This window comes from Ornithodoros turicata, chromosome 7 (genome assembly GCF_037126465.1).
Source record: "Ornithodoros turicata isolate Travis chromosome 7, ASM3712646v1, whole genome shotgun sequence".
Classification (NCBI taxonomy): Eukaryota; Metazoa; Arthropoda; class Arachnida; order Ixodida; family Argasidae; genus Ornithodoros; species Ornithodoros turicata.
The window spans coordinates 49,007,381-49,029,727 of NC_088207.1; the positions used below are offsets into that span (position 1 = coordinate 49,007,381).

At 43.3% G+C, this 22,347-nt stretch overlaps 4 protein-coding genes and 1 long non-coding RNA gene across 7 annotated transcripts; 3 read left to right on the plus strand and 2 right to left on the minus strand.

Moving 5' to 3' along the window:
• The first annotated feature begins 212 nt into the window (after window positions 1–212).
• On the plus strand, window positions 213–1,841 carry LOC135401377 (U11/U12 small nuclear ribonucleoprotein 25 kDa protein-like). Its single transcript, XM_064633756.1, has 3 exons — window positions 213–340; window positions 904–1,102; window positions 1,583–1,841. Exons 1-3 carry the CDS (start codon window positions 225–227, stop codon window positions 1,745–1,747), a joined length of 480 nt encoding a protein of 159 aa, XP_064489826.1. The 5' UTR covers window positions 213–224; the 3' UTR covers window positions 1,748–1,841.
• Window positions 1,842–1,908: 67 nt separating this feature from the next.
• LOC135401376 (transcription elongation factor, mitochondrial-like) lies at window positions 1,909–5,775 on the minus strand. Of its 2 annotated transcripts, XM_064633754.1 has the most exons (5): window positions 5,568–5,771; window positions 4,748–5,068; window positions 3,816–3,962; window positions 2,758–2,922; window positions 1,909–2,233 (listed from the first exon to the last, which is right to left on the minus strand). In XM_064633754.1, the coding sequence occupies exons 1-5, from the start codon at window positions 5,646–5,648 to the stop codon at window positions 2,009–2,011; spliced, it is 939 nt and encodes a 312-aa protein (XP_064489824.1). In that variant the 5' UTR covers window positions 5,649–5,771; the 3' UTR covers window positions 1,909–2,008. The 2 variants fall into 2 exon arrangements, with proteins under 2 accessions (XP_064489824.1, XP_064489825.1); XM_064633755.1 differs by lacking the exon at window positions 3,816–3,962 and having other exon boundaries at window positions 5,568–5,775.
• On the plus strand, window positions 5,763–10,147 carry LOC135401378 (uncharacterized). Its single transcript, XR_010424804.1, has 3 exons — window positions 5,763–5,927; window positions 7,304–7,362; window positions 7,553–10,147. It is a non-coding gene; the product is annotated as an uncharacterized LOC135401378 (long non-coding RNA).
• Window positions 10,148–15,658: 5,511 nt separating this feature from the next.
• Window positions 15,659–17,403, plus strand: LOC135401381 (putative glutathione-specific gamma-glutamylcyclotransferase 2). The gene is made up of 4 exons (XM_064633759.1): window positions 15,659–15,938; window positions 16,133–16,174; window positions 16,248–16,343; window positions 16,417–17,403. The coding sequence occupies exons 1-4, from the start codon at window positions 15,804–15,806 to the stop codon at window positions 16,723–16,725; spliced, it is 582 nt and encodes a 193-aa protein (XP_064489829.1). The 5' UTR covers window positions 15,659–15,803; the 3' UTR covers window positions 16,726–17,403.
• LOC135401380 (N-alpha-acetyltransferase 80-like) lies at window positions 16,110–19,155 on the minus strand. 2 transcript variants are annotated; one of them, XM_064633757.1, is made up of 6 exons: window positions 19,098–19,155; window positions 18,842–18,968; window positions 18,648–18,790; window positions 18,500–18,575; window positions 17,933–18,098; window positions 16,110–17,351 (listed from the first exon to the last, which is right to left on the minus strand). In XM_064633757.1, the coding sequence occupies exons 2-6, from the start codon at window positions 18,931–18,933 to the stop codon at window positions 17,079–17,081; spliced, it is 750 nt and encodes a 249-aa protein (XP_064489827.1). In that variant the 5' UTR covers window positions 18,934–18,968; window positions 19,098–19,155; the 3' UTR covers window positions 16,110–17,078. The 2 variants fall into 2 exon arrangements, with proteins under 2 accessions (XP_064489827.1, XP_064489828.1); XM_064633758.1 differs by lacking the exon at window positions 19,098–19,155 and having other exon boundaries at window positions 18,008–18,098; window positions 18,842–19,091.
• Between the last annotated feature and the right edge of the window lie 3,192 nt (window positions 19,156–22,347).

A 22,347-nucleotide genomic window follows, 5' to 3' on the forward strand; every position in this document is an offset into this window, starting at 1 on the left:
CTATGCCTCAAGGATAATGACGGTGACACTGTGCCGTGCCGTCATTTGGCTAAAGATTACCTCCAATGTCGCATGGATAAGTACGTGCACTTCAGTGGAATTGTAGCATTTATGTGTTGGTCAGCTCAAGGGTTCTCATGCTCCATGTAGGCAATTGATGGCCAAAGAAGAGTGGCCGAAGCTTGGTTTCAATGACGAAGCCTCAAAGTAAGCAAGGAGAAAGTATGAAAGAAAGTTCGGAAAACAGCAGCTCCTGCACAGGCGGAGATGCAACAACTGAAGTTTTGTCCTTCAAAGATGCCATGGAAATTGCAAATAGCAAAATAAATTCGTTATTATGGTAAGTTCGTGTACTACTTGATTTTACAGCAGTGTTAGTACACAAGCATTTCATTTACATTCGGTATAGTATGGTTCTGTCACATTCCTGATTTTTGATGCATGTGATGGACAAGACTGTGTGCAATTTTAGAACATAGCAAGTCCTATTTTCCTTTTACATACTAACCTAGCATCAGTTGTTCAGTTTAGGTAAGAAATGGTATGTCCTTGCCAATTTACATGGCACATGTAGGACCCTTTGCATGTCCTTGAATATTCCAGTTATCTTCACACAGTGATGGCCTAACAGTGATACATAGTATACAAACTTACACAAGACACGGAGCACCTGCCTTTGCTGTCTCGATGAGCTATCTGGTTGGGAGTGCCATGGTTTTTTAATTATTTTTATTATTGACATTTCCATCTTCGGCAGCGGCAGCCCAGCAGCTTCCAACATGTGGAACAAAATTGTATTTTCATACTTCAAAATGCTTTTCTCTCAATGTCAATGATTTTTTTTCCCTACATATTCCCTTGCTGGCACATGAAACTTCACATTATACTTTCACACTTCAATAGCGATGATCCCCTGCTGAACAATCTGCACCCAGAGGTCACTACCGAGGAACTCAAGTCATATCTTGCGTTGGAACACGGACAGGCAATCTCGATTACCATCCACAGGGCAGATAACGACAGTTACACCGTTGTAGTGGAGCAGACAGCTACGGTGATGGACTTGAAGAAGGCCATACAACGACATGTCACACTAAGGATGGTAAGTTAGTAAACATGGTGCCCTAAAAATGTGTTTCATGGCATGGAGGTAACATGACATGCACATTTTTTTAGCTTGGTGAAAATGGCACCCAGTGAACACAACTGGAGCACTGCTAGCCCCATGCACACATCTGTTGTATAGGAATACACAAAAGCAATCATGTCTTCCTCCTGTAAGGGAAGGTTTATGAGGGATCTCGGTCTGTCTTAAGATGGGTTGACTTATTATACCTGTCAGAGTAATTTATTTTGCTTCCGAGCTGTGATGTGGGTCATCATTGGAGCACCCTAAAACTAAGACCTGGACTTTCCCGCTACAGATAGCTCTTCCTAAGAAAAAATATACTGTGGTAGATTTTGCAAGTGCGGGAGATTCAGATACTGGTACCTGGTTTCGTGTGAGCTTTCTGTAGTTCACATCTATCTGTTGTGAGAGTCATTTCTGTACATACATGAATATGCTCACTCACTGTTTCAGGCAAGGAGAAAGATAAAGAGGAAAATAAGCTGGAGATATGTATGGAAGACGTATTGCCTCGGCTTTGAAGGACAGAAACTGACAGAGGACAAGACGGTACTCAGAGAAGCTGGAGTGAGAAATGGCAGTTCTCTTTCGTTTATAAAAAAGTTGCAGAAGAGGTAGCGTGTGCAGTTGCTGTGCTGAATAAACTGCACTGTGGAACTTTTAATCATGAAGATGCAGAAAGCTCAGACGTAGCATTCCTCGTGCAAGAACATTTGAGCCTTTGTACTTTTTTTTTTTTTTTGTCATGAGGTATATGCGAAGAACCTAACCGATTTGAGTGACCTAATTAAAATTCATTTATTCTGTCATAATTACTGTCTCAATGTAGTCCTGCGTGAAATACAGGAACAGCTACACGTTGGGTATGCATACTTGGCATCAAGTCTTTATAAGGTGGAAAAATGCATCAGCCAGGAGAACTACAGAACAGATAGCTTCACGGTTGACGGGAGCTTCTTTTTCGTAACTAGCCCGCTGGACTGGTGTCATTTTCAGTGACTGTGACTGCAGCATCTCTCTCAGAATAGACTGTCCAGACACCCTTTCCCCTCCAACTCCAAGCTGGAAGATTTGGGTGATGGCAGCAGACTTTATAGACACCACCTACGTAGCAGAAGAGAAGCTCGTTAGTTACGTAGTCACAACAGTGAATAGGATTGGTAGGCTTGTTGCACGAAAATAATTGTTCCACACCTGAGGGCCCTTGTACGGTGTTCTGTAACAGGGTTATCTGGGAGATGCCATTCTTTTTTTGGGGGTGGGTGGGGGGAAAGATTGTGTTGTGTAAAGGATTGTGCTGTAGGATAAGACAGGGCTCTGCGTCACAGTGGATTTGAGGACAGGAGGCTACGTATGTAGAAACAATGCATTTGTCTTAAAATAAGACTCGCTGATAGATTCCTCGTCTTCGTCTTGTTCTTCGCTATGCCACAATGTGGTCATAAATAACTTGCTAGCAACACTGTTCTTCTGTGAAACTTGGCCACAACTTGGCTTGACATTAAGCTGTATGCTAGCGCAACCTCGGTAGTGAACTCACCACCGAGTTATGGCAAGTACCTTGACTGATGGGAAATTAGGGTGCAAGATGATCCAACTACTATTGCAAGATGCTTTGTTGATGTTACCTGGGGTTGATGATGCTTGCCGTGGCTAAGGAGTGCGACCAGCATTGCTTGAATCGCAAACTGGGTCCGTATCTGCATGTTTTCGGCATTCTGTTTTTGTCGCACTGTTTTCTGCTCTACTACGTACAGGCTGGCTGGTGGAATACTGGGCAATACCTTCTGAACCTGCAAAATATACAAATGAACCTTATAGTCAGTCTAATAATACTCTCATTACTGAAACCTGCATGAATATCGATATCGAATGCAATGAAACTCTCTAATCATTGTCATTAGAACAAAAGTGTTGTTGCTGTTGTACAAAATCAACTGCAGCAGATCAGATCCATAGACAGTGACATCAAGAGCACCGCCATGCATAGCTACCATGAAAGGGTGCTCTACACCCACCATTTTTTGTAACTTCTGTCAAGCAGTCACTTGTGGCAACCATCTTGTCGCTATGACAGCATTCTTTTAAGGTCATGTGACTTCGTTTAGGTTCCATTTTTGCACTAGCAGACACATTCCCATCAGCACAGAACCAAAAGATGGGTGTATTTTGCCAGTGTAAATGCAGCGACATGGCAGCTTATTCGTCCAAAGCAGAGCACAAGTGCATTGCAATGGCAGAGTGAGTCTTAGCACCAGTGTTGTTGTTATATCTTTGGGAGTGGTCAGCAGTACGAGGCTTCATTTGTGAGTGTACATGTTTTACTGCAAGCATGTCAGAAAAAAATAATTACTGTGGTCATACGAAGGAAGAGCAATCGCACTGATTACAAATGGTTTCACTGCTGGTCATAAGCATGGCCATTCTTGTGGTTACGTATGGTGACAAGGACCTGTCCGCAATGCATTGTGCTTGCCTGGCATGCTGTCGTCTGTAAACCGGTATGAGGTAGGGCACTCTCATCGCCACAGCCGGTCTTCGGTGCTCTCATATGCAATTTTAAGATACGTTTCTAAGTGAGATGAAGATGAGCTGGTCGAGGATGAATGTCAGAGACAAGAATTATGCATGTGCGAGAACCGGTTCGTAGACACTCAACTTGAAATCAAAACCGGGTGTCACTTACGGCATCGTAATAGGTATGAAGGTGATGCCGTGCCTTATCGTCTAGGAATTTGTGTCTTTGCCAGGACAGCACCTCTTTGTCAATGTTGAGATGTGCCCACGTTATGCATGGAGGAGTAACGTCTATGGCCACCACGTCCTGAATTCTCTGCAGAAAAAATCTTACATGAACTTGTTTGTAAAATGGGTATCATAACCAGCTGTGGCATAACAGCAGGTCATAAGATACAAAATTTACCAATATCAAACACGCTGAAGACTTACCCGAGGCCAACAGGCTCCCATTCCCATGTTCATTTAGACTTGAGACATTCAGACACACATGCCTACACTGAAGCTTTTTCAGAATATTATATATAGTATAGAATATATAGTTTTTAAAAAATTATTTGTATTATTGTACTCTTTTCACGAGACTTCAACACAATGCAAGTGGGATATGTGATAAAAGTGACTGCAGTTGTTTAAAGGGAGAGCTTGTCAACTGATATTGAGATTAGAGTTGTAGATCCCATATGCAAGATTTCATGCAGCTGTGCATCATATTTAAAAAAAAAATAAACAAGAAAAACGAGCAGCGTGTTCTTCATCCGGTTTTGGCTTTACAGTGACACTAACATGAGCTACCACACCCTCACGAATGTCGCAAAACTGTGTGACCAAGATAAAGGTGATCCACAGAACACGGTAAAATGTAATCAAGTTTTGTTTCGAATTGGCTGCTAGATTGTTTGGCAGAACAGAGACTGGAAGCTACTTACAGTGCCAACATGGTGGCGAAAAAGATTGGCTATAAAACTTCACTGTCGATAATTGACAAAATTGACTGCAAATTTAACTTAACTATTTTGCGGAGCCACTCGGCTGCACGAGCACTTGACAGGGTTCATGTGCCTTTGGTCCGGACTGTCCCCTTTAAATGAATCAACTTACCTCAATCCTTTCTTGTTGCAAAGAGGGAATGATGCTGCTCTTATCCGGAGCTTTTTCTTGAGGCCTTTTCCCATGGAGAATGGCATCACAAACCTTCCTAAATCCTTTCTCTTGAAGCCCTTTTATCGAAAGTAAATGGTCTATAGTCTCGAAGTTGCCGTTTTCGTCCCGGTGGTGCATTATCCGCAGGATGCTTGCAGGACCAATGGACAGTTTCTTGAGTTCCTTCTCCGTTGATTGATTTAACACTTGGAGAACGAGGTCCTGCTGCTCGCTTGTGTAATGAGAGCCCGAAGATATTTCCCTCCAGGACAACAGAGCCTGCATTTTTTGTAATGCATATTTGGTGCTGTATTCAAGGGAGGAAATTCGGCAAATTCCTCCTTTAATGTATTATTTCCTCGAGAGATAATACTCAGTAACATGACTAAGCTGGACCTTAGGTTTTTGGGTTTACTTTTAAATTTTGCGTGATAACCCAGAGTCTAACCCGATGTGAAGTGAAAGTATACAGTTCAACGATGATACCTTTCAATCAACAATGAAAATCGGCGCATATCTTTCGTCTCGGAACTGAATTGTAAAACTTCTGGTGTTAAACAGTGAAGACGACAACTGTTTCGAAAGCGGCAGGTGCATACTGTGCTGGCGGTACACGGGCCATGGTGATCAGGTTGAAGTGAGGCACAGTCTATCACAAATCGTTACCTACCAAGCAAACCCATGTATCTACATCGTCGCTAAACCAGTCATCCACAGCATATGGAAAGTGTGCACGATAGCTGCATTAGAAGGTCACCTCCACTGTGTTCATACTTACCGGCCATGCTAACCTCCGACCATTTCGCGTGATATAATGCAGAGCAAGCCTTGCACCAATATGTTGTGCTGCACTACACATCCTCGTCACAGGTTAACTATAGCTATAATTTATATGCATTGCTAAATTACACGTGCAGTTCATTCATGGTTCACGACCGAGGAGCAGGAAGACGGGAGGCGCTAGATCCTGAGGGGTATCATTCGTTGTGTTCGTACGCCTCGGCGGCGGTGGCTATGAATGTAGTGCCCTGGTCAGCGCATGAAGACATCGATTGTTCTCAGTCGTCGGTTTCGCGCTGTCGTGGGTTGACGTGTGTGTGTGTTGTGCTTCTTGTTTCATGCTAATTACCACATGGAGGTAAGTAATTTTAGTTCCTTGGTGTTTGTACTCCCGAATTTTTAATGAAACATTCGCGACCTGTTTCAGCTGTGGTGAAATCAGTTAAATAAGTTCAATTTCGGTAGATTTGCAGCCAACAGTGCTGAATGATGCGACGATCAAATTTGGACAACCAAAAAAGTTTATCTGTTCTCATATAGTCTTCGATAGCTTATAAATAGCCTCAGTGATGATTTAACGTGTGATACAGTTAGAATTTAGGGCTCAAAACTCCGCGGTCAAGCAGCAGTTACGAATGATACCCCTCAGGTTTTAAGCTCAGATCAAGTTACAACAACAGAACGACGTTTTCCTGTTCTTGTGCAGCTTTCGATAGCTTATACAAGCCTCAGTAAGTGACTTAACGTGTGATACAGTTAGAATTTAGGGCTAAAAACCCTGCAGTCAAGCAGCAGTTACGAATGATACCCCTCAGGTTTTAAGCTTCGACCAAATTACAGCAACCGAACGACGTTTTCCTGTTCTCGTGCAGCTTCGATAGCTTATACAAGCCTCAATGAGTGATTTAACGTGTGATACAGTTAGAATTTAGGGCTCAAAACCCTGCGGTCAAGCAGCAGTTACGAATGATACCCCTCAGGTTTTAAGCTCCGATCAAGTTACAACAACCGAACGACGTTTTCCTGTTCTCGTGCAGCTTTCGATAGCTTATAGAAGCATCAGTAAGTGATTTAACGTGTGATACAGTTGGAATTTAGGGCTCAAAACACTGCAGTCAAGCAGCGGTTACGAATGATACCCCTCAGGTTTTAAGCTCCGATCAAGTCACCGCAACCGAACGACGTTTTCCTGTTCTCGTGCAGCTTTCGATAGCTTATAGAAGCATCAGTAAGTGATTTAACGTGTGATACAGTTGGAATTTAGGTCTCAAAACACTGCAGTCAAGCAACAGTTACGAATGATACCCCTCAGGTTTTAAGCTTCAACCAAATTACAGCAACCGAACGACGTTTTCCTGTTCTCGTGCAGCTTCGATAGCGTATACAAGCCTCAATGAGTGATTTAACGCGTGATACAGTTAGAATTTAGGGCTCAAAACCCTGCGGTCAAGCAGCAGTTACGAATGATACCCCTCAGGTTTTAAGCCCCGATCCGATTTGAACAATCAAACAATATTCTTCTTTTCTCATGTGGCCTTTGATAGCTTACAAATGCCACAGTGAGTGATCAGATGGTTTAATTTTCAAAAATTATAGAGGATTTTATGAATGACATTGCCAAAACCTTAGGCTTGCAAATGATAATTACGGAGAGTGAAATGCTATCCAGCATGTTAAAAGCTGCAATCTTGAAGCTTTTTGTTGCCTAAATGCATTTCTTTCTATTGTTTCCAGGTGGAACCCCTGTAGCTGACCAAAAAGGCCAGGACTGTCAGATGCGATATATGAATTGGGTATGGGATAGAGAGAAATATTGGGATTCTATTGGAGAATTTGCATACCCCTGCTTATGCTACTCCTCACAAGGCCAACCAAAGCAGGCACCCAATTGTTCTCGTGCTGAGCTGACAGATTCGTAACTGACATGCTTTACTTATAATTCTCAGTAATTTCACACTACTCACAATTATGTTTTACTTTCAGTTCAAGTTCTTCAAACAGAGCTGACCCAACAGAAGGCCTCTGGTGGCACACTGTAATCAAGTGCGCCACTCCCACAGGATTGGCCTTTTGCATTCATGTCTGAATGCTGTCCAGGGCATCCCACAGGCACCAGCTGCATGACGATGCCCCACCCCACGGATTGTCTTATGCCAACAGTGTGCTCCCGTAGGGAACTATAGACACTAGAAGATGGACTGTGGTCATGCTAAGGAATTCTTCAGTAGCTTCATGGTGCACTAGAGAAGAAGCAGCAGACCTGGACGAAGTAAACAAACGGCCCTTGTCAGGGCCACCATATGTCTGCCAGAATGGCTAGCGTTCTGCTGGTAGAAGAAACCCTGACGGTGATAGAAGATCACTGAACTAACCATAACTCAAGCATGATGGCTACAACAGTGCTGATAGAAAACAATCATTGCAGTTGCAAATGCCATACATTTCACTAAGCACTGTATTTTTGATGACAGTAATATTTAGAGTTGAAGGAGTCATGTTCTGCCACTTTTTGGATGGTCAAAGTATGCATCACAGAACACATTGCTAAGGTGAACAGTATGTGGAACCGACTATAACTCCTGTTATTCATTCGCACAGAAAATATGAAGCAGAAAATGTCGAGGTTGTTGCGAGAGACCTGTACTATGTCTGTTCTATGTCTTTTGCAAAAGCTATCACCGTTTCTCAACAAAAGTGAGGTGGAGAATGTACTGGACGCCTCCATTTTTCCCCTTTCTCTCCGTACTGTAAAGGTAGTTCTTTTTGTGTAGTCCAATAATACGAGAATTTGAAAAAAGGTCTTTGGGTGTACTTGACATAATTGTGTGCCAGTCTATATCATTGAACCCCCGTGGCACTGAGGACAAAACTTTACCTAGACAGTATATTTGGGTCCTAAGAACGCCATTGGAGCCACAGGGCATATTGACTTTCGACCACATCATGCAGGGCCACAAGGAAAAGAAACGATTGTAGTTACCATAAAACTTTGGTATATCATACATAACATTGTACACAAAAACAGGACCGACATAGTTATTGTGGAGCCGGATAGTGGATAACACCAAAAATTAATGGGCTTACTAGGCTAACGCCAATAAATGGGCGGCCTTCCAAATAGAGTGCTGATAGTATGAAAAACTATTCGACCTTCACAAAGGCTTAGGAGAATGTTCAGTAGCACTCCGAATTATCCATTTACTTACTGTATTGCTGCCTTAGTTCACAGTTGGAAAATAAGTATAGAAAATCAAAGAGAAAGAGCTAGCTGGCATATTCACAGTGGGTTATGGCTTCGGGTTTGCTATGTTGTGTTTAATGAGAAGTGCAGAAATTTGGGCCAGTTGGTACATAACTGCAAAAGGGAACAAGAGCATACAGATGGGACAATGGAGGGACAGAGCTGCTTACAACTAAACTATAATGGTAAGAAACCCGACGCAGTCATGTGCGCAGGTGCACTGCTATCCCACCATGTCAAAACAACGAGTACAGTACTAGACAAATGTTAGAGAACACGCTCCGGCGCATTCCTTCCTCAGAGTGACAGCAAATGGGACCGTACAGACTTAGACATGCGCGTATAGGTAGCCCAGTCACCTGTATGCAAGTCCGTACGATACCATTCGCTGCCAGCTTGTCACTCGGAGGGAGGAGTGTGCCAGAGCATGTTAAGCTTTTGTCCAGCACTTTACAAGTATAAAACTGATTAACAATGTAGAGTGGGCTAGTTGGTATGACATCTTAGACTATGGAGCTACGGCAGACAAGGACAATACACCACTCCATAATCAACTGGTTTATTTCTGGAAAAAGAGAAAAGGAAGGTTGAACGTTGGGATTGGGGGTTTTGAGACAAACTGATTAAAAAGGAACTTTACACCTAGTGGTGATCTTTTCCTGCTGTCCTTGTCTGCCGTAGCTCCGTAGTCGAAGTCTGTACAAGTATGTCAGAAAAGACCCTCAAAATGACATTTTTAGGCATGTGCAAACAAAACCATCGTAGTGATAAGGGGTGACACAAGTGAAAAAAATGCCTATGATTTGAATAAAAATTCAAGTTTCTTATCCATCAAACAAATAGAAGCTTCAGTAGTACAACTGGAAGAGCCACTTCTTATTTCAGCCACTTCGACTACCTCTCTTTCGAACTGACAGTTTGCTTTTCTTTTTGGCTGAGTTCTTTCAAAAGCCGGGTTTTAATGTCACTATTTGATATAGTATAAGAATTAGGATGGACAGAAGATCGACTCAATCCTCGCATTAGCTACGGTGTGCTAGTATACCATACCGCACGCGAATACCAGGTTGCCGTGTCCGTAATTTTGTGAGGTTCGAGAGCCACAAGAACTGCTCGCATGCAGTGTATTCTACCTAACTTGGACTGCGCAGCAGCAGTACTGGGGCCAGGCTGAAAACAATGCCTGAAAATCTGTTCTCCTAATTCGTCTTTAAATTTCGAGAGGGTAGCTTCGTTCTCTTTGATGGCCAAGAGGCCGCGTGTTTGAGATCCCTGTAGATAGGGCAATCGCTTTCGAAACTAAACAACAAGGATCAGAAACATAACGCTGTCCTATTTCTGCGCAATCATAGCTCATGCACAAAGCAAGTCTTCCAAAGACATGAACGGGTTTTTCCGGGGAACCACCACCGTGGGAAAACAACACAAGTGCAGGTGGTAAATGTGAATCACGTGTCGCCCCCAAGATTTTTTAGAATTTCTTTGACAGATGTTCAAAATTTAGTTTGCAGTTTATTGAGTTTATATACGTATATCCAACACCGCAGGTCCCGTGATTTCTGTCCTTTCTTCTTTCTTTCTTTTGTTTATGATTCATTTGCTACAGCAATTCACATATAACGTCGACTTAGTGAAAGTACACTTTATGTAGTAATTGTACTTTTTAATGCTTTTCATATCTTAGGGCTCCTCTTTGTTCGGTTTTTCGATAGGTCTGTCTTCCGACTTGCCAGCTTTCTGATAGTTCGGTCTCATGATTTTCGGCATTATATGATTGCCACTGCTCTTGGGCCCCGGATCCCGACAGCCTCGAAATACCCTTATCTCGTGACCACTTCTCCTTCCAACTGGTTACAAAAAGTGAAGTGTCCGTAACCAAAGTATATTGATATGCAGATTAAGTAGAAAGGAAGAGGGGCAGATAAAAATGACAAAAACATAAGAGAAGGCGACAAATTGTCTTCGATCAAGGATACTTCTTTATTGATACTAAGGTCACAAAATGATCACGATGATCGGGTATGTTTAGGGTAAATCGTGCAACACAGTCCCCAAAGAAAATGACAAAAATATATACACAGTACCGAGAGGATAGAGAGTTAGCAAGCGAGCTGGTGGTATAGATCCATAACACAGACAAGCTTGTCGTTTTTTGTCCCCCAGTCTCGGGTTTTTAATTTAGAGATAACCATATATAAAGTAATTGATCGTCTGTATGCAATAAGCAAGCCATGCATGTAATGCAATCCCCTTTCGTGTATTTTTGCTGCAATGACGTCCACATACCAACATGTACCTGCCATAGAAAATTTAGGACCGTATTGCAATTTATTGACCTGTTACAGGAGGGTAAGAAACGAGAAATGTATGTGTGTTAATAGGATGGGCAGCCAGGTCTTGCCCCTTTTCTACACACGCATACAAATGATAGCTTAAATTGAACTGCGGCTTCCACTCGAAAAACACGTTCTTCCTAACTAACACGACTGTGTCGGCAGTGATACTGAGCGTTGTAATCGAAAAGAAAGAAGAAAAAAAAAAAACGTGAGCACTAAGCTAATAAGTCATATTATGCTGGTCACCTACGATATATTTTCAAGATTGTGCTCGTTTAGCAGCACGATACGCTCGACCTAGACTGCTCTGCAACGCACAGGTGACTTCACCCTACCTGGTTCTTCAGCAATCAAAGTACGACTTGTGAAAGCTGCTTGTATTTGCGCGATAAGGGTGTGTGCATGCGGTGTTACATTGGAAAATGATGTACCATGCTCACGGACAATTTCTGCTAACTCACAGACCCAAAAAACACAAACATATATGTTACACATTTTCCATTGCATTAGTCGAGGTAACCGGCTGCAGTTACTTCACCAAATACTCGAAGTTTTTTCGGTTTGGGATTTTTCGACTTATCCCCTTCTTGCATACAGGGGTTCAATCGTCAACTGAAGGGAAACTAAACTAACACTCTACCGAACGCTAATTCTTCCTAAATTAGAGTATGCCGCTTCGGTGTGGGATCCAGGGCAACAATCACTCATTCACCAACTGGAAATGGTTCAGAACCGTGCTGCACGGTTTATTCTCGGAAATTATAGTCGTACAGCCAGTGTCACTGCGATGAAATCAGCCCTTAACCTATCTTCCTTGACTGTTCGCCGCCAGTTTGCTCGACTGTGTCTGTTCCATAAGATATATTACTACAACGAAACGCTAAAACTCCATTTAATTGCACATCCATCATACGTCTCATCAAGGCTTGATCATCGCCAGAAAGTTGGTGTCCCATCCTGCACTACTAAAACGTGTTTTGACTCATTTTTACCTAAAACCTCACTGGAATGGAATCATCTCCCGGGTCACCTTACCTCCATCACTGACGGTAGACAGTTCAGTAAACTGCTTCACGACCACGTGAATGCAGCGTAAGATTATTTAAGCTTTACATATACTAATCTGATTGTCCACCAGTGATACTATCTATGCTCGTGTTTTTGGTTCGTTGTGTTGTTGTTGTTTTTTTATTATTTTTTTTTATTGTATTCCACATTGTTCCTGCTTTGTTTCAAGCCCCTCCCCTGTTTAATGCTGTAGCCCTGAGGGTAAATAAATAAATAAATAAACTGTATACATGCCATCAGCACAAAGCTTGCCTGTCTGTATTTAAAAGAAACACACGGGGCACGGGGCCAAATTTATGAACGAATCTGTTAGCAGTAAGCAGGACAATGTGCTTCCCATGGAGAAAAACGACATTCCTATACCTAAACGTTGTTCGGCCTAGTTGGGCCGAGCTTGCGAAAAAGAGGGTTCGGCCAAGCTTTGATTGACATCGGCCTTACTCGGCCAACTGAATACCGCCAACTTTGGGCCAGTATGTGACAACCGTCCTAACAAACACGGGGACCAGTATGCAATGCCGTTGGGGCCATTGTAGAACCAATCTTGGTTTCTAGTCGGGCATTAGTTGGCTAGATAGCGTCCCATGAGGCACCAGCAATGATGGGCCAAGTATGGTCCAAATCTAATAAGATTCTCAACCAAGCATGGTTATGAGGTATGCCATGCAGCTTCTGCACCCCTCTACGCGATGTTCTATTCTATAACACCAGTGTGCCTTACACTGTATCTGGCAGGTGTGTATATTGCAAAAATCAAATCCAAAGGTTGAAAGTGCTGCTGCTGGTCGTGTGTGACCTGTCTTAACATCGTTTTGCCGCTATTGGAATAGATATGTATACGTACCAACCTGCTCGATAGCTGTTATTGTCAAAGGTTATACACATTACAAACGAGTAGGAAATGGAAATTCCTGCTCGTTTAAGTAATGCTCTCCGTGTCATTATGGCTCAAAGTATGAAGCTGGTTTTCACCTTGGCTGAAAATAATTTTGCAAGCTGAAGAAAAAATGTAGAAATGGACTTGTGTACATCGAATTGAACGACATAGACTAGCATCGTTGCTTTGTTGTTTCGAGCAGCAGCTGCTGTTTGGGGTTTACCCCCCCCCCCCCCCTCCCAAATTGTAAGTTTGGTTAGTGCATTTGGAAGAGATGATAATGAAATCCTCCTCACCCATGTAAAGTCCCCATAGAACTCCTCCAGAAATATTTTTGGACTAGGCCACTGCTTTGAGCAAAACGCAGTTTACGAACTGCCTTCGCAGGTGACATTATGACGACGTCAGCCCAAGTTGCAGCGACTTGTGCCAACCAAATACCGATCTCCGGCAGATTTTCGGCAATTTGCACTTGGACTTTTTGTCTAGCTGGACACAACGCTATTGAAAGATGTATCATTCCCATGTAGCATTCCTTTCCTTGCCTCTTTTTTCTCAATAAACATATCCCCCCCTCCCTTGAGTTTGAAGAACCCAGAAGACGACGAGGACGATACAAGACTCGAATACGAACTAAAAAAAATGTTATAGAGTATACATCAGTTCTCTTGCACTATATTAATTTGTTCATACATGATCATTGTTTTCAATATAGTAGTGTGGTATTGCAGCGAAATTGTAAAAGCTCCTCGTGACATATTGCACCCGGACTACAACTTGTATTCTTCGAAATCTGAAATATTCCTCATATTTTCTTGATATCTTTACATTTTTACTGCAGGACCGGTTCCCAAGCGTAGGAAAGTGTACAGTTTGGTGGAAAATGTCAGAAAATTGTAATTGCGGGAAGAATCAGATAATGACAATAATTGTTGTATATGTATATTTTTCCTTTTATTAAATCGGTTAGACGTTCGGCGTCGTGGTGTGTATCTCTCTCTTTCTTTGTGCTGTTTTTACACCGCACCATTTACCCCAAGTGTCTGCGTTAGTTTGGTTACATTTGTAAATTTGAAACTTATTCATCGCTAACTAACTGTCATTCATCTCTCAGGCTAACCTGGCACGATATACTTTCAGTGAATAGCAGCCGGATGCTCTTAAGTTCACCACCTGGCCATGTTTTCTATCAAATCCCCAAATTTCTGGATTCTGCAGAGGATTTGACAAACCCGGATTTGAAATGGGATTTGATTTGGCATGAAAAGATTCAAATAAGCGAGAAAGTTGCTTTCACTTTGTGTTCCATAATATTAAACTGACATAGTACTCGAGTTAAAAGGGGTGCATACAGATTCGCCCTACTTTGGATTGTGCATGTACAGTACGCGATCCGCCCGAAATGTTTTAAATGCAGGAACTAGAGAGGGTTCAGAATATTGCGGCTAGATGAGTTGCATGGATGTTAGTATAAGCGAGATAAAGTCCAGATTAGGTTGGGATAGTTTGTCGACAAGGAAACAACAGTTACGTTTGCAATTTTTAGATAAGGTTACTACTAATAAAATTAGTATGACAAAGGAACCTCCTTTAATTACTTGGAACCTCCATCGTACATCTCATCGAGATTGATCATCACAGGAAAATTTAGCCCAACGGATGTATAGAGCTGATTTGTTCGGGACCTGAGTACGTGTTGTTTTATATACATGTGTGCTTTTCAGTTTTTCTTTGCTGTACTTATTGCTTACTTTTATTTGTATGTATCCCCGCCACAGTAATGTCGTAAGGCGTTGTTGCGTAATAGCAGAAATAAATAAATACAGAAAAAACTGTAATTCTGGATACATATAATGATTTCATTTGCTTCTCGAAAAAGAGTTGGCTTTAACCCCATTTGTTTCATCAAATTCATATCACTGGCGTGAGGTCCCTCATGATGACCCATGAGAAACATAGCGGTGATGCACAGTACCCCTGACAAATTACAAAGTGCTTCGCATGCTTCCGATACACTTTCAACGTTTCGAATATGAGCGGGCTTCTATAGCCATGACGGCTTCAACCTTCAACACACAAACCCAACAAACTACAAAGCAGGCAAAAAGTTCCCAGTATTTCAACAACGCGAAAAAGATCGTCCGTGCAACATTCGTGTGAAAGAACAGGCCTATTAATAAACAGTACAACAAAAATAGATGAAATTGAAATAATGGCTTCATTTTTCCCGCGGAGGCAACTAGAATGCAAGGCGTCCCACACAGCAGCCAATGAGAAGTAGGAGCTACATTTTTGCGCGGAAGCACCTGGAAGAGTGAGTGACGCGGTAATGATACCCCTCAGGATCTAGCGTCTTGTCAGGAAGACAAACACGAACTCGTTGGATCTGTTTTGGATTGCTTCGGCTTGCGAAATATTGATACCGATACGACTACCATGTATTCATCAGAGAAGGGCTATAAAATTTGCAGACCTGCATATTATCCATTTGTGAGCAGGCTTCATATGCTTTTCAAGGGTCTTTGAATGTTTGTAAACGTTGATGGTATATTTTTTTGTTTTGTTTTCGAACACACTTCTCTGTCCTCAGCGTCCTAATGTCAGCTGTTGCAACAGCTGACGAGTGAGTTGTGGTCGTGTGCCTGGCCGGCCTGAGTATTCGGTCAGGTTTCTCACCTGGCACTCGAAGACACATCGTATACAAGAAACACAATGTGGGTATTTGGTTATGGGTCGCTTATGTGGAAAGTAGACTTTCCATACGAGAAGAGGCTCGTTGGGTATGTTCAAGGCTACGTCCGTAGATTTTGGCAGGCAAGCGAAGACCATAGAGGAGTGCCAGGAAACGTAAGCTCAGTGGATACAATTAGCTTTTTACTGCATCGTTATCTACTGTATGTGTACGTGTGCGTCTGCGCACTAATTGGGAAGGAAACATAACTAGATCTACGGTGCTGAGTACCCGAGAGATCCGAGTACCGTTCGAATGCAGTGTAAAGTCAGCAACGAAATATTCACACATTTCACAAATTTATTCACAGCCAGGGCGTGTCGTCACGCTGATACCATCAACCGATCCAGACGTATGTTAATTTTACATTACATAAGTGAAATAGACTATCGTACACATAACTAACTTTACCTGTTTTACTTCAGGCATGTGTATGGGGTGTGGCATATGAAATCCACTCTGATCAGAAAGTCAGAGTATTGGAACATCTCGATTACAGGGAGAAAGATGGTTATGACAAGGTATCATGGGTCATCAGTGGTGATATAATTATTTCTTTTCAATCTTCTTATACCTAATATGTTGTCCCTGCAGGTAGAGGTTGTCTTTCATCCTCAAGACACTACAGTCGCACCGTTCAAACTTACTATATATGTGGCTCATCAGGACAATCCGTTTTTTGTGGGACCGGCAAGTGAAAAAGAAATTGCCAGCCAAATTCACAGTGCCGAAGGCCCCAGCGGTTCCAACAGGGAGTATGTACTCAAACTGGCAGAAGCAATGCGGACTTTGGTGCCACACGTTAAGGATCAACACCTTTTTGATATTGAACATGAACTTTTGATGTTAGATAGAAGAGGTGCACAGCCACATGAAGCCAGCAGAAAATCTAGTTTGGCATGACATTGATGTATACTTCGGAGCAGCAGACTTTGAAGTACATAGCTATATCTGTTTTGGAGCATATGGTGAAATGACATACACATTTATAAAATTACTTTTGGTTTGTAATCCCCATATGGCTGAAAGAATCACAGTAACAGTGAAAATTACACAAAGAAAATATAAAGTTCATCTCCCTGTACAAACCAATGTTATATTCTTGCTCTATTGGGAAGGAATTGCACATTTCACATTGCCTTTATTGTTCACTACCTTATGTGTGGACAAAATGTGTCTCGTAATAATAATAATATATATAAAACAGAAATCTGTGCAGTCAGTTCACCTGATGGAAAAGCAAAGGCATGAGGGTGTCAGGATAGTACCTTCACCATCCACACCTTAACTACAGGACAATCCGTACCATCACTTTGCAACACGGGATCCTTCATGAGTGGTGGAGGAGGAGGAGGAGGTGGTGGTGCTGGTGGCACAGGGGGAAGTAAAAGTCTAGAGTCGTTATTGTCACCATGGCAGCATTTTGAGTCGTTTGATGCTTGTGCTTGACCTCTGTTCTCTGCTGTATGTGTGCTGCTGCCGAACAAAAGCTTGCAAGAGGGCGCCACCGTTTCGAGCACCTCGCTGATCTGTGAAAGAAATTGAAAGAATTACATAAAAGATGGCAACATGTGAACTGAATTTAGGTTGTCTGATTTCTGTCAAATGGTGCATTAAATAACCATTCCATTTTGTGGAAAGGTAGAAAATGGCCTCAGGACGAGAGCCACCAATAGTTCGAACAAACTGTCGTCGTTCTGCGTCCAGCAGGAGAACAGTCTAAAGTTCCTAATGGTCCTAAGGTTCTTCCCATTCTATTTAGTGGCTGTTAGAAAAGCAGAAGCTCTTTTCCAAAGACCCTGCTGGAACTAGAACAGTGTCGATTGGCAATTGTCTCAAGGCACATTCTTGAACAGCCAACACCACACCTAAGTGCTAATTATTCTTCAAGGAAAAAGAATCGGTTTTGCATAGGAAATGCCTTAAAATGCACCATTTTCAGGCAAACTAGTTGGCATAAACGATGGCACTGCTTCACCAGCAGTGTCTCGTGACCTAGATGTAAACTGAGGAAAATGTGAATGGCTTCACTGCACATTCCTTCCACCTAATGGCCATGTGAACACCCACACTAATTATGCTCCTTCCCATTGTTCATTATGACACTTACCCACGTTTTTAACGCACATAGGTAACTGGAGTGCATGCGAGGAGAATGATGGGCAGTAGCTTTCCGTGCACTTACAATGCATACAGGTGTGCTCTCTACATATCCTAAATGCTTGTAGAATTCTACTTTGTCAAATGTATTCAGATGACAATGGGTAAATCCTTTCCTAAAAAAGAGAGAGAGAGAGAGAAATCGATAAGTTATGGGCCTTTTTTTGTTTATTTTTCTGAAAAAAAATGAGGTGAACCTTTGCCGTGTGTTGAAAGTACTCTCATCAAATTTCAACCGAGACGAATATCACTTTTCAAATAGAACAGTAAAATTTGCCAGTTCAACCAACATCTTTTTGCCACAACCTGAAAGTTAAGCTGCACATTTCCCTCCAGTCACTACAAAATATCCACCCTTGTGTAAAGGTAACAGCACGAGAAATTAAAGAAAATCAAATTGCTTGTTCAGTTGCTGGACTGTGTAAGTGGTAAAAGTAATCTCTTTCGGTCTAGTACCTTCAATACCAATGCTTGCATTAGGTAATATGTTTAGCTCATTTCTCCAAACTGCTCTTACCTTCGAGCATAATCTTCCACCTGGATCATCAGCAGTTTCCCAAGACCCCGTCCTCTCTTTTGTGGCACAATAATGACTAAAAGGCGACGAACAATGCAGATTACAATGATCACGCGGAAGTTTGCACAAAAACTGGTATCTTTCTTGCCTGATTCAACAATACACGAGTGTGGTTTTCCAACAACTTTCGTCAGCTTGGCATGCCCCAGAAATTCGGTGCTGCTTTCTTTTCGTTCTACGAGAATTAACGACACCGGCAGATCACTGTTTGATTTCTTCAAGCTGTGCTCCCTGAAATTAACGCTGTTTGTCATGACTTTTAAACGCGTGCGACTTCCTTACCTTGCCGCGTAGCTTCTGCTCCACTCGGCGTTGAGAACTTTGCAGCAGACGTCCAGGAATTCCGGACAGTTATGTAGTTCCAAAAGCTCCATCACAACATTTCTCCACACATAGGAGCGGATACAGGCTACAATACCGGGAAGTAACTACCTAGTAATCTTTTTAAATATAGTTACATTACACAGCCAAACCGCGATGTAAACGAGCTGCGGTTATCCCTATGACTCTACTACACTACAGCTGATTGCTTCCTTACCTTTTTTGAACAAGACTTGTGAACTCTGGCTGTAAACTGGCTCTGGCTTCTGGCGCGGATAGCGCGGCTTGGATAGGATTGGATTGGATTGAAACAATATCTGATCTATCTGCTACCGTCAATGCCGATCAGGCTGACTCGCCGATATGCTTCGCGCGCTTAGGGGCCGCGTGTGGTCGCATGAGTTCTTCTCGCAAGGCAGATTTGTCATGGCATCTGAGCGAACTCACCTTGTTTGTAGATCTACTCCCGATTAATATTACAGTTATTCATTCCTGCTTGTTGTCGTTTTTTTTTAAATTTTTGTAATGTATACGCCTTTGGTTTCGAAAGCCATCTTTGTCTTTTGCACATACCTGGCATAGAACAAATCAGAAGGGATGGTTTGCCTCTTGTCACTATACTATGCAACCAAATTGCCGCTTTCCACTCGACTTCTGTGAATTTGAATAGGGTGTATTCGCTGATGGCACCCCTCACAGGGCCAGTGCTAGGGGTGTGCGGGGCCTGAGGCAAAGGCACATCGAGGGGCCTGTTTCACACGATTAAGGGCATACTTGATATTAAAAAAAAAAAAGTAATCCCTGGTTGAGGGCTTCGTGCGCGGGGCGTAAGGCCGTCGCCTTACTCGCCCCCCCCCCCCCCCCCTATCGCCGGCCCTCACACCTCCAGAGGTCCTGAGGTCAGGTCCTGAGGTAAGGAAGTTTGGTTCCGGTTTTCGTTCGCTGCCATATGGCGTTTAGAGGACTATTAACGTTGAAAATGTGGAAATTACGTGGAGTGTGGTACAAATAATATTCGCACAATCAGTGGCGCGGACCTCCAAGGTGTGTGTGTGTTGGAGGGGGGGGGGCTCCACACAAAGTCCCGCTGCACCCCGCATGATACGAGATGCAAATCTAGACTAATTGATTTGAACATTCACAATGCGATTACATGTAGGCTGTTATGACCAATGAGGCCCTGTCACCAGATTGGATTTTGATGGGCTCATACTTTGAGAGCCATTCAAGAACTTTCAAGAACTGCAAGAACTGCAACTGCGCAAGAACTGCAAGAACTTTCGCGATCGTCATACTGATCCCCCCCCCCTTTTTCTCCTCGGATTTGCACCACTTGCGTGGGTCGGCTCGTGGAAGGTAGGGGGTGCTCCCCCCCCCCCCCCCCCCCCGTGGGCTATACCACTGCGCACAGTACAATAACTTTGTAACACCAAATGTACGGTGAATCCGATGTGGATGAAAGCCTGGACGGTCAAAACCTGAGGACCTACGCTGTTTCTTAAGAAGCTCAGCGAAAAGGTGCTGACGCCAAGAATAGAACCCTGATTTCCGGTCACATATGCTACCGCTGCACGACGACAGCACGACTTTCCCTTGAGTGAGAGTGCCAGAAGTACAAGGGGGACGGACAACCAGTCACGGTATTCCCATTCTCTCTTGGATCTTTCTCACTCACTCACTCGATCAGACCCGAGGCGTGGCGATTTGTGTAAACGACATGTACGACACAAACACGTAAGCCTCGAACACCCAATCTGCTATCGACATGTGGCGCTCTCCTGCGAATGATCGTATATTTCAGATGCCCACGATGTGGCTACATGGCTGCACGTGCCACAGGTTGTGTCTGGCAAGAGTTTCTACCATCTGAGGTTCTTTTGACGTGCTATCTTACTGAACCTTGCACCGAAATACCTATTCTCGTGAAAAGACATACTATTAGACGAAGAAACCATCCAGTATATATCTGAGGGTGATACTTATCTCGAGCACATTCTTCTTCATTGCTCACACTACCACCCTTCCCGCTCCGTACTCTCCGCCTCCCTCAACGGACTAGACTCCCTCCCCCCTCTCTCTCACAAAATTGCTTGGCCCCTGGACGCATCCAGCTGACCAACGCTCTGCCCTCAAGGCTCTCTTCGCCTTTTTGGACGCCACGGGACTTCGATCCTCATTGTAACGGGACTTATTCCTTCATTCCCCGCTTCTCCTCTAACAATGGGGTAGAGTATCGCCCCCGGCACATTTACTAGTATCGCACATTTACTTAAAAAAAATATTTATCACTTCGAGGGTACGCGGTACGTTCTTGCCTTGAACGAAAAATAGAAATATACTAAGTCGAGCAGACAAAAGATTTCAAGATCCAGAAGTCACTACAAAGATCGTATGGTGGTGTTCTGCGAGCAAACCGGTGTGGTCCCCGTCGCGTAGTTGTCGTTGGTCTGCACCAACACCACCGTGTACGTTATAACAGCACCCATGATCTGAAAGACAACGATACCCGGTTAGACGCTACGGCTTTTCACTGTACACTTCCCACGAAACCACGAGTAAGCCTATAGAAGGATCTAGTCATCACTGCGGAATTATCACGTACATCGGCGAAGGTGGCCAGATCAACCACAAAGAATCCACAGCCGGTGAAACTGAGGTCGTCTGGTCGAACTGCCGTTTGCATCATTCGCAGCTGTGAATAAGTAAGAGATCGAAAAGAAAGACATCATCCTTCATTGTTGCCTTTGACCGCACTATTCAACATAACAATTGTCGTCACTCGGGCCCACTTCCACATATTTTGAGAGGATTGACTAAAATTGCAGAATGGGCCAGTTGGTACCTGGAGCGAGGCAAACACAGACGACAAGCTCCTGAGCTAGCTCCCTGTCGACTGTAGTTGACTGTAGCAGACTTTTGGTCCTTGTCGTCTGTGTTTGCCTCGCTCCAGGTTTTATGTGTTAAAGGATTCCTCAGTGGTGTCCTCACTAGCATAGGCAGTCAGCACTCCTCAACACTGTTCGTGCGTAAACACTACTAAGGACGTGACTAAGGAATTTCCACAACGTTCGTGCAGGTGGACCCAATTGCTTTTTGGCCATACCAGTGCCAGTGATCATCGTGTTTCTTACTTGTACAAGCAGGTCTTCAGAGAAGTCTTCCATCGAAATGGTGTGCATGACGCGAAGGAGTTCGCTTGCCTGTAACGACGAATCACACGCAGTCACACCTACAACATATACAAATGGGGGTCCACGTCTTTCCCTTCTGAAGAAACAAATGACAAGGTCTCGTGCAACCGTACCACTACATCAACTTTTCCTATAGGTTTGCGCAAGTTGTTATACCTCATCCTTGACTTGGCTGGCCGAGGCTGTGGGCACGAAGACGCTGAACCAGTGGACGATTCCAAAACCGGCAAAGAATACCCGTGACTTGGGGCTGGTTTCTGGAATGATGGTGTAGTA